We start from the raw sequence: 12,262 nt of genomic DNA on the forward strand, positions 1-12,262 counted from the left end.
GTGTCAATCCTCTGTCTGGGGGGTGTATAATCAGAGTGAGGAACATCCTGCAATAAACCATGCTAGGCAATACCTCTACGAATGAAAATAGCAGAATCTGTACCACTGCCCTCATAAAAAAGCTGCGGACCGGATTGGGAGAGCCAAGCAATTGTCCCCAAAGTCACATGCATGGCTCGGCTACTCAATTTGCCCATAAGTTGGGCTACAGAACCCCAAATCTGCACAGCGAGTGAGGAGAAGCCTAGAATTCCGGACAGTGAAACTGAAAAAAGGAAGGCTTTTCAAAGAATCGAAGGCATCAATCCACTCCCACAGAACCCCAAATCTGTTGTGCAATGCTGCATCCCCATAAACAATGTTGTACAGTCTCAGAATCTACTGCACACCTAGGACAGGAAGGTGCTACACAGAAAACTGATCTCCACTGATTGGTGGGGAGACCACCATGTAAGAATAACCAAAAGAAATGAGAGATCCGGCTCCTTCTGTATGAGTGCCAAAGTCTATGCCAATATCTGCGCTCTATTACTGGAGAAATATCACAGCTCTCCCAATGAGGCCTGAGAGTAGGAATCCTATGTATCTGTCGAGTGAGGAGAAGCCTGGAATTCCGGACAGTGAAACTGAAAAAAGAAAGGCTTTTCAAAGGATCGAAGACATCAATCCACTCCCACTCTCGTGGATCCCACTGAAGATATCTGATAGGGCTGCCACCATATAACCACAAACACCAAGAGCCATGAGTCACTATCTGAGGAGAAGGGTCAATGAACCAATGCTTCCCCGAACTACCAACAATCCTCACTGGACTAAGGCTAGTATCTGGGATGATCTCCTCCATACTACATCTCCTCAATCTCTCTCCAGGCATGATAGAGTAAATGATGCAATGTGTAGCCTCCTGACCCGGGAGAGCAATGACCTGCAAAGGTATGCCTATCCTCGAAAAAACTCCCAGCCAACTCGGATGATAGTCTCCGTGAAAGGTCCCAGAAAGCCACTCATGCGGAATAGTTGCATCAATCTGATCAATACGAATGCGAGAGCCCGTAGAACTGTGTATGCACATCTCTCCCATCCTGACCACTGCATATAATGAGATGCACCAAGTGGCCGACCAGCCTCATCCCTAATGAGCTCGTTCCACATAATAGGTTGTCGGTCAGCCTCATCCAAAGACCTAGGAAGCCTTTGTCGCAAAAAAGATCGCATGCTTCTCCATGCTTTGACAATGGCTGCAATAACAGGGAAAGATGGTGCCTTGATATCAGCCTCTGTGAACAAAAAACGTGTGCTGGGAATCCAGTCTCTCCCGACCCTGGGTGTACATCTGGAAATCTGAGACAAGAAAAAATCCTTTCAAGACTTAGTGCCTGGTAGGAAACCTCTGACCGCAAGTTTGCAAAGCAACGCCCTCCATTGAACATCCGGATCAATAATATTCAAGCCCCCCTCTCGTTTGGGCTGAATAACTGTGAGCCAAGCTACCCTGGCACGAGTGTCTGAGATGCCATCCAAACCCAACCAGAGAAAATTACGGATCAATCTCCGCAATCGACCAATGCACGCACGAGAGAAGCACCAACAAGAGGCAATAAACCAAGCTAAGACAAGCAATACCTAATTAGCCACCAAAGCTCTGGAAGCTAAATCTAATCTCCTAGAGCTCCAATGGAGAAGCTTCTTCCGGATACTCATAAGTACCGGAGCAAACTGTTGTACAGGAGAAACATCAATCCCAACTTGGCATCCCAAATATCTAGCAGTGCATCCTCTATTGATCCAATTAAAACCAAGCTCTGCACCCCAAGCAACTCTTGATGAATCACTATTCCAAAAACCAACAGATTTGTGCCAATTAATGAGTGCCCCTACTGCCAAACAGAACTCAACTAGTGCTACCCAGAAGGAACATAAGCATATATGTGAAGCCTCCAAGAACATGGCTGTGTCATCAGCTAACTCAAAGTCAACCAATTCCTCTTGACTACGAAGAGGCAACCTCAATTCCGAAATACCAGCAGTGGAGCCGAGAAAGATGCTCATGGCCTCTACAACTATGATATATAATAATGGGGCTAAAGGGCAGCCCTGTCATACTAAGCGAGAAATCTGAAACCGCTCTCCTCTATTACCACAAGCGAGCACTCTACTGTGGGCATCACGATACATGCATGAAACTCCCTTGATCCATCTCTGAGAGAAGCCCATATGGCCAAGAGTACCCTCAAGGAAGTCCCAATCCACTCTATCATAGGCCTTCTCAAAATCCAAGAGAAAAATAGATAAGGGCTGATTGCTCACTTTAGCCCATTCGACGGCCTCCCAAAACGAGAAAATGTTATCAAAGATGCTCTTGCCGTGTAAGAATTCATTCTGAGTATCATGAATGACATCTTGCAAAATTGGCTGCAATCTGATGCTCACTGCCTTAGCAAGAATCTTATAGGCAGTCCCAAGTAAGGTGATAGGTCTCCATTGGCCAATCAATGTCTTATCCCCGCTCTTAGGAATAAGATAAATAAGCCCCTCAGTGAGAGAAGAAGGCATAGAACCTGTGTCCCACATCTCCTGCTGCAGAGCCGATGTGATCTCAGCCCCAATCTCATCCCAAAAAGTAACGAAAAAAACAGGGGAGAGGCCATCCTCCCTTGGACTCATAGGTCATTTTGGCCTTTTGTAGACGTTAATATAACTTTCTTTCTTTCTTTCTTTCTTTCTAGCTGCAGGCTCTCCTCGTACCATGTCAACCTACAAGCCCAGTAATGGAAGCTGATCGCACTTACCTAATTTCTATCCTAAAACCTGTCCTATAAATCTCAATCTCAATCCTTCACTTAATCAATCACTCTTTACACCAACAATTCAAAAGAGAGTTAAGAAGATGTGAGCAATGTTACATTGAAAATTTAATTCTAGCATAGAAGACTATTAAACTTTAGTATCTTAATAATAAATAATGCATTCTTCATTCAACCAAAAAAACTCAAAAGATGCCTCAAAGAATCTGGGCATCAGCGTATGAGAATGACACGTGGAGAATTTACATGTATGTATACGCAATAAATGTATACATGTATGTGTATGTATGCACATATATCATATACATGTATGTGTGTCTGCATGCACATGTGCATACACATGCAGGTACATGCATATGTGAACGTGATTGTGAATATATATATGCAACGAGAACATGGACATGAAAGGAAATATTTATGTACATGTACATGTGTGCATGTGCGTGTGCGTGTGCGTGTGAATGGATAAAGATATTCACATGCATATGCATATGGAAGTACATTGTATACACACAGAATCCAAGTTTGGCAAACTACTCAGTACATCTGCTGCTCCTTCAAAAATGCATACTCTGCTTCGTAAAAACAGTCTGCCACACATAAATTTAGCAAAAAGAAAAAATCATCAGTAGGATTTGTCATCTTACCTTTGGATAATAAGCTGGCCCAAGGGGCAGTTTTGTCACCAGCCAGTCTTTTAGATCAACAACCCCATGTCCAAACTTTGCACTGACTGCAAGGACTTCATTAAGACCACTGAATTGCTCATACCACTGTAGCAAACAACCAAATGTGTCAAAAATAAACCCTTCTAGAGCCTGCACAAAGAATACGACACAGCTGTATCAAATCTCAATAGTTTAATAAATGTGCTCCTAAAATGAGACTGGGAACATTGGCCAAACTTCTTTCTAACTAAGCAAAATGTCATAAATTTAGGGAAAATATCAAAAGTGTGCACCTTCGACAGCACCATTACCTGTTTTTTTTTTGCAATTTCCCCAGGCTTGATCAAATCTCTCTTATTCAAGACTAAGAGACTTGGCCTGCTTTGAACAATCTTTTGGGCACCTTCCTCTAGCATGTCAATCACCTGCCAAAAATCCAGCATTTGAGCTTTTTTGTTGCACTTTTCTTATATCTCTCTCCTAATCTCCAGCATTAAAGCCATTACAATCCCTCCCTCCATCCATGTGACTTTCCAGAATTAAAATTTTCCCCACATGTTTTGCATCTTTGACCTGCCCTGCAAGACAGTGCTTTCGAGCCAAATTTTATCAGGAATTTCCCAAAAACCTGGGCCTGGTAACTACGAAAGGTTTGCATAGTCGATGGGTTTCCTTTCTTTGGCAAGAGCTAGTTTGAGTAGAAGATCACTCATTGTCTCTGCCACCACTATTGGAAGGCAACTTTGGAGCTCAATGCAACTATGCTTATCACCAACCCAAAACTGGCGCATAACTAGGTTTAGTATGTCTGCGTGGCACCCAAGTGCCGGGTGCACAATAATCAATTACTTACTCCTTTTAAAAGACCAGCATCCCTCAAATATGTAACACCTTTCTTGAAAAATGGTACCAGAACAGTTTTGTATGCACAGTGGACTTAAGGTCAATGTGCAGTTTTCTGCAAAAGACAAAAATAATGCTTGTAAAACCCAAGGGCCTCTTCCCCTCAAATCACAACTGGCAGCAACGTGTGATGCCAAGACTGGAACCACGAAATGTACCATGCATTTGACAACGTTTGTCACAAGCTGAGATCAAAACTTGGCCTCTCAAGTGTTGAATGAAACCTTAGTTACATGTGTAGTACTTAACGGAGTGTGGAAGTATTGGGAGGCACTATTTCAATGTCCACTTGCATGGAAATTGAAAAATTTAAGAAGAATTTTCTCATAAATTCCTTCAAAGTCAAACAACAAACTCCCTAATAATTCCTCCTAGAATCAGGGAACCTATCGAATGAGCTACTCCAAATGCAGAGGCTGGAATAATCAGGCTCCCAACATGCACCCTCAGCAAGGCTGCCTAAGGTCGCATGAGAAGCCAGCTGCAAGGTTTAAAAAACACACAAAAGCATGCTCTTAAACTCCAGGTGCACGACTGACAACAAACCATTGCAGTGTTTGAGAGGCAGAATAAATCCAAATACAAACAGTACACTTCACACAACACAAATTCTCCTTGTAGAGCACCCCACTACTTGATAGAACCTATGCCACAGTATGCAATCCCTGCGATTGGTGCCATGAACTAAGCTTTCATAAATTGAGAACCGAGACAAAGTCACATGAGGCACAGGAACATACAAAGAGTACCCTCTATGTCAAGAAGACTAGAGAGGATTTGTTGGTCATCATTTTAACTTTTATACGTTGATGACATGCTACTCATCACGAGCCCCAATGTTGAGAAGATTTCAGCCTTTAAGGCTGAATTACAGGCTCTTTTCAGACGTCAGATTTGGGCCTATTGCATTACTATTCAAGCATTCAATTGTTACACAGTGATGATGGAATTGTCATGATGCAGTCAAACTATATACAGAGACTGCTGAAAAGGTTTAATTTTGAGGATTATTAGCCTATGGCTACACAAGTTGAGACAGGTGCCAAGCTTAGCATTCATTCTAAAGAGCCTTTAAATCAGCAAGCTGTTGGAAGCTTCATCTATCTATGCCATACGAGGCCAAATATTTGGTATGGGGTGTCGTGATTGAGTATATTTATGAACCAAAGCACTAGGCATTGGCACGCTATCAAGCGGGTTATCCGCTATTTCTAAGGCATTCAATTCCTCATATTGTTTCATCTCGGGGGGTGAGTGAGTCAGAGTTGCATGCCTTCAATGATTCTGATTGGGTTGGATGTTATGACATCAAGGTGTCCACTAGTGGTTTCTGCTTACACTTTGGTAATTCATGCATCTATGGCTCAGCAAGAAGCACCCCATAGTGGCCACTTCGAGCTGTGAGCTGAATACAAGGCAGCTTTTACAACAACAATTGAGGGTGTTTGGCTCAGACGCTTTTTAGCTGGAGCCTATGCACTCTTCCCAATGGAATGAGGAAGGGATGCAAAGCTGAGGCTGAGAGAGGAGCTGTTTGGGAGTGTTCTAGACTGTGTATGAATGCTGCATTTTACCTTCGGAGCAAAACGATGAGTAGCTGAATGCTGAAAACTGTATGGATGCAGAAAACGCAAGGTTGAATGCTGGCTGAATGCTGAAACTGCTGCGTTTTGCTGATGCAGGGACTGAATGCTCATGCGTTGATGCGCCTAGGGCTGTAGGAGGAAAACGCTGAGGTATGAGGGCTGAAATCTGCAATCACTTTATGCTCCTTGTGCTGAAGGCTCCAAGCGTTTGATTGCTCTTTGTTGAATATGATGAATGAATGAATGAATACCATGTTGATTCCCTCCCGAGAGCAGCCTGCCATGGAGAGGACTACCCTCACCAGTGTTTTTCCTCTTTTGGAGGTTCTGAGCATGTACTTGAGCCTGTTGGCTGGTTTTCCATATAACTAACAGACGGATCTACTTCCAAGGAAAAAAAAATTATGTGCACCTTGTGCAGTTGAACTGATATGTGGTCTTTTGGCCTAGACATGCTTCTTCTAAACAATTAGCCAAATGTTCTAAGCTTCCATCGGTGCATTCCATTGAATTTACTGACTTCTTTAGTGCCTTGTCACTAACCTTCTGAGGAGCTTCTGCAGCATCTGCTATAACAAGTACACAATCAGCGTTGAGTGCTGCAGTCCGTACATTTTGCATCATCATGTCGTCCAACTTATTCATTCTCTTCACAACCATGCCAGGAGTATCATATAGAATCATCTGCACAAACAAAGCAAAGCATCAATGAACCATATCCCTAGAATAGCTCCATATTAAACCACCTCAAAAATTATGGCATGACCAAGCTAAAGCTGAAACTTTATAGCCCTACATTGAAGTATAGCTCTTAACACTAGAACATCTAAACAAAATGTTTATGCAACCTTGCATATACACCTGATAGCTGGGAGCTGAACAGATGCCAAGTATTCGATGGCGTGTTGTCTGTGGCTTGTTTGTGACAATGGATAGCTTCTGGCCTATTATCTGATTCAAAAGTGTGCTTTTCCCAACATTTGGCTTACCAATCAAAGCCACATAGCCTGCATAAAGATTTAGCACCGTAAGGCATGATAAAAAGGAGTCCAAAAAAGTCACATTCACACCCAAACCCCTTATCTACACATTTGTCTTACCAATCAAAACCACATAGCCTGCATAAAGATTTAGCACCGTAAGGAGTCCAAAAAAGTCACATTCACACCCAAACCCCTTATCTACACATAAAAGATCCCAGGTGATATGTATGGCATTGGGAATGTATAATGACCTGTCCTACTTATCCATGATCCCATGTGTAGATGGCATACATAAATTTCTAATATTCAATAAAATAATTTTATCATACTAACACAAGAAGTTTTATATCTAAAAAGAAAAACACATACCAATGGTTTCCTTGACCCTTGAAACTTGAATATTACATTTTTTTTTAATGCACATCTCTCTCTCTCTCTCTCTCTCTCAAGGTGGAGATGTGGGCAAACACCATAGGTGTCAGCGTTTTGACTCATGATCTTTAAGAAGGGTGGTGTAACACATGGAAGCTCTGGGGGTCTTCTTTCAGCCCTAAACACCACTGAGAACATGCTGATGCAAAAACGCAAACAGAAGGGAGAGTAGAGAGAGAGAGAGAGAGAGAGAGAGAGAGAGAGAGATGCTGGAAATTCAGTATATTCATATGGTACAAAAAGATACCTAGTCTACAACCATAGGCTGCCTTCATAAAAAGGTGGGAAACACCCAAAATCTGTCCTAGTCTAAGACCCAACTCAAAGGAGTTGAATGAATACAATGATGAGCTCTTGCGCCTTTTATAGGCCTCTGGAATACTTGGCAGAGCTGGCCGACTGCTGTCAAACCAGTCGACTGGGCCTGGACTTCCATAAATGCTGGTCGGGCTGTGCCTCTCTATGAACTGAAGCGCTTGCTACAGCCGACCTCTTCTGATAAAGCCGACTCCACTTTCCTGCAGCCGACTGAGCCTTCCCACTTGCTCCAAGTCCACACTGTACCTTCTTGTGCTCCAAATCCTAGCTCTATTGGTTTTTCTCTTGGCTGCCCCTTCTAGATGAGCTCTAAGAATGTCCATGGCATTTTCAAGCACATGACATCCCCCTCTGCTAAACTTGATGACGGGATTCCAACTTTTTCCTTGGATGACTGTCATCATCCCACTCTAATCCCTGAGTCCCTCTGTCATCCATCCAACTCTGGCAACCCTTTTCACTGAAAACCCGGCCCGGTCTCCAAAACCACTCTGACTCTGAATAATATCTATGCATCTGTTCCCTCCAGTCCCCAATCCATTCTTGCCTCGACTCTGAACACTGTCTTGGTCTTCATTCCTGAGAAATGAGTCTGGCACTCTCACATCACCCCTTGGAGGATAATCCTCCCTTGGGACCATTGCCCGAGAACCTATCTGACTCACAGGACTGCCATCCCGTCTGGCTTTGTGGAACACCACCAACAAACCTCCTGGGAGCTCTTCCCGATTCTGTGTTCCTTGCCTTGGGCTTCGTATCCGTGTACTTTCCTGTACCTTGGACCTGTACACCATCATATGGGACTGAATCAGTGTTTAGCTTTGTTGAGCCTGATGCTCTGATACCAATGTAACACGCGGAAGCTCTGGGGGTCTTCTTTCAGCCCTAAACACCACTGAGAACATGCTGATGCAAAAACGCAAACAGAAGGGAGAGAGAGAGAGAGAGAGAGAGAGAGAGAGAGAGAGAGAGATGCTTGAAATTCAGTATATTCATATGGTACAAAAAGATACCTAGTCTACAGCCATAGGCTGCCTTCATAAAAAGGTGGGAAACACCCAAAATCTGTCCTAGTCTAAGACCCAACTCAAAGGAGTTGAATGAATACAATGATGAGCTCTTGCGCCTTTTATAGACCTCTGGAATACTTGCCAAAGCTGGCCGACTGGGCTTGGACTTCCATAAATGCTGGTCGGGCTGCGCCTCTCCATGAACTGAAGCGCCTGCTGCAGCCAACCTCTTCTGGTAAAGACGACTCCACTTTCCTGCAGCCGACTGAGCCTTCCAACTCCTCCAAGCCCTGCTCCAAGTCCACACTCTACCTTGTGCTCCAAATCCTAGCTCTATTGTCCTTTTTCTTGGCGGCCCCTTCTGGATGAGCTCTGAGAATGTCCATAGCATTTTCATGCACATGACACGTGGGAGGTGAGCTAACCACTCAGCCAAGAACTTGCCGACTAAAGATCACATTAATGCAGGGTTTTTGATATATCTCGATTCGAACAGAAAGTTCAAGGTTTTTCCGGGAAGCCTAAGCCTCGAGGTTGAATCTTTAGGCTCCATTCAAGCTGTTGTACGTTCAAATCCTTTGAGGAAACCTTAAACAGATTCATATGGTTGCATACATGACACTGGCATGTACATTCACTAACTGAATGCTTGAAAATCATCAACCGAGTTATTCATGAGTAACTGATTATGGGTTCAAATCCTTGAGAAACTAGTCCTCTTGTTAAAGGTAAGGTAATATGTTGGTGGCATACATGTGGGGCCTCTATGATCTGAATAAATGGAGGCGCTTTTGGCACTATGCAAATTGAATGAAGCCTACTATGTTGTGTATCCAAGAACATAATCAGCATGAGTTTGGTGGCCAACCTGGGCACTTCGCCAGTTATGATATATTTTATGCCGGAACCAGTAGTTATTCAGGGCCTTCTTTCCTTGTAAGGCACGAGTTGCAGCCTGTGCTTGAATTCAATGATCCTCATGGGAGATGGATGGTTATGCAATGTATGCTGCATGAACAAGTATATCAGTTTGCAAGACTTTATGCTTCTCAATTGTCATCTGCGAGACAAAGGTTGTGGTGGAACTTTTGCCTCCTATCCTTGGCTCACACATGCTTTTGTGTGTGGGGATTTCAATAACTCCCCCAAAGATGATGACAGGACATCCCATGCATCTCATATGCTACTGAATGAAAGACATGAATGGCATAATTTGATCCTTCAGATAGATGCTAGTGATATGTGGTTGGCCAATATGGCACATGTACCTGGATCATAGTCACAAGAAACATTTTGAGGTTTTTTTCGTTTTGAGATTTTTCGGGTTTTGTTTCGAAAGGTTTCGTCCCTCGGCTAAGAAACCACGAGGTTTCAAAAAATCAATAATTTCATAATGTATAAATACTTAAAGAACTTATAGTAGACATCTAAAAACATAGTGTAATGATGAAAAAATGGTGTCTTCTCACACATCTCAGGGAACCATCCTTATTTTGGTGAGGTCTTATGGCAATTTTGCTTGATTAGATGCCATATCTGGTTCAATCAAGGACTCTTAAGAAAATGAAGAAGAGAAGGTAGAAATTGGGAAAGATTTAAGACATTGAAGGATAGTGTATGAAGAAAAAGGGGAAAGAAGAGAGGAGAAGAAGAGAAAAGGAGAAGACGAGCAAGAGAGAAGAAGAGAAAGGAAGAAGAAGAGGAGAGAAGAGAATGAAGGAGGAGTAGAGGTGAAAGAAGTAGCAAAAGATGGAAAAGGGAAGGAGGGAGGCAGGAGAAGAAAAGGGAATGAAGGTGATGAGGAGGATATGGAAGAAAAACAAAAGTAAAAAATCCCAAAAAAATCACCCACTAGGAGGGGGGGGAAACAAAACCGCCATATTGGAGAGGTTTCAAGGTTTTTAAAACCCATTTCAAAGTTTCGAGGTTTTGAAAGCTAGAAGCAAGTTTTTTTGTTACTATGACCTGGATTTACTTTCAAACATAATGCTATCAATCACTATTCGGCATGTCATGATAGATGGTACATGCTAATGCTCGACAGTATGATGCATTCACATGCAAGCTATGGGTGGATTATGCTACTCAACTATTTGATCATGTACCTTTATGGATGGGGTTGTATTTTAAAATGCCTATCCATGAACCTCCGTTGCAGCATCTATCTTTTACAACAGCATATTTCAGCCTTTTGATTGTTAACAACAGCTATCTTTTACACAGCATATTTCAGGCAATGGTGAAGGATGCTATTGCACCACTTTGGGGTCAACAGATATAAGATTTGGATGTAGCTTGGCATCGCTTTGCTCATCGCATGCAAACTGTCGTTGCAGACTGTGGTAGACGGTACATGGGAGAACAAAGGCAAAGGGTGGATGATGCAAAACAAACAATACAATCATTGACAAAACTTTGGCATTGTCATGCATTATCAGATGTCCTGCAGATGGTATTGTATTACTCTAGATGAGCAAAGGAAGATACAAAAATGGTAAGTAAGGGCACGCTACAAACAAATAATAGACAAAGGTTGCTCTTCAAAAGCCTTCTTAAAAAGTCTATATGCGGATAGACGAAGGCAAAAGATTGCTTGAACTAAAAAAACTAATGGTCATCAGATGAGCACAAAAGCTAAGCCTGCAGATACACATGTGCAACATTTCGCTCGGATTTTCGAGCATCTTTTACAAATCACAATAGATGTTCAAAATGCAAGGTGTGAATTCTTAGCATGTGTAAACCCTATAGTGACTGATGGGGACGCCATATGTTTTGATACATTGTTAGTGAAACTGAACAAGAAGATGCATTAAAAGACATGGGTCACTGGAAATCTCCTCAATGGGATGGCGTGACATTGGAATTCTTCCAGAGACATTCTAGGAGGATCTGAAGAACCCAATTATGTATATGATTAATGCTGCATGGGTGAGCGGTGAACTGCCAGCATCGTGGAAAGAAGGGTTAGTTGCATTGGCTCCTAAAAAGGAATTGTGTGAAACGCTCAATGAATGGCGCCCAATCACTTTAATGCCTGTGATATATAAGCTAGCCACCAAAATGATAGCCAACCGCTTGAAAGGTGTTTTGTATGATGGATTACATCCTCAACAATATGGTTTTGTGCCAAGAAGACAAATAATGGATAATATATATATATATATATATATATACCTAGATGAATCCAAGAACATGCCCAAATTAACCTTTTAGGAGCGTGCATGTTATATCCTCATGGTAGTCAACCCACAAGACTATATATTGCTATGGAATATACAAAACAAGATGTGCTAATCATGTAGGTGGATGTGGCGAAGGCATTTGATACAATATAGCTGATGTAATGGTTGCTCTAGGATTCGGCATAAAATGCAGCATGTAATCTATTGGTTGTATAAGGATAGCACTACCCAATGTATTCTGGGTAAGGATCTCTCCACCCATTGGACGTTGGGAAGATCGGTGTAAGACAAAGTTTCCCTCTGAGTGCATTACTATATGCAATTGCTACCCATCCTTTGCTCTTGTACATTGATAAATTGACACAGACAAGAA

The 12,262-nt window shown here is 42.5% G+C and overlaps 1 protein-coding gene across 1 annotated transcript in view; it reads right to left on the bottom strand.

Moving 5' to 3' along the window:
* The window catches only part of LOC147604946 (GTP-binding protein Era-like protein), a 54,823-nt gene that overhangs the window by 21,595 nt on the left and 20,966 nt on the right, over positions 1 to 12,262 (bottom strand). The window contains exons 2-5 of the mRNA XM_086793775.1: positions 6,823 to 6,968; positions 6,505 to 6,645; positions 3,784 to 3,897; positions 3,452 to 3,577 (exon numbers count right to left, since the gene is read on the bottom strand). Coding sequence (XP_086649901.1) covers positions 3,452 to 3,577; positions 3,784 to 3,897; positions 6,505 to 6,645; positions 6,823 to 6,968 — 527 coding nt within the window. The remainder of the gene's footprint in view (positions 1 to 3,451; positions 3,578 to 3,783; positions 3,898 to 6,504; positions 6,646 to 6,822; positions 6,969 to 12,262) is intronic.

Source organism: Cibotium barometz, chromosome 60 (genome assembly GCF_041138505.1).
Source record: "Cibotium barometz isolate CiBa-2024 chromosome 60, ASM4113850v1, whole genome shotgun sequence".
Lineage (NCBI taxonomy): Eukaryota > Viridiplantae > Streptophyta > Polypodiopsida > Cyatheales > Cibotiaceae > Cibotium > Cibotium barometz.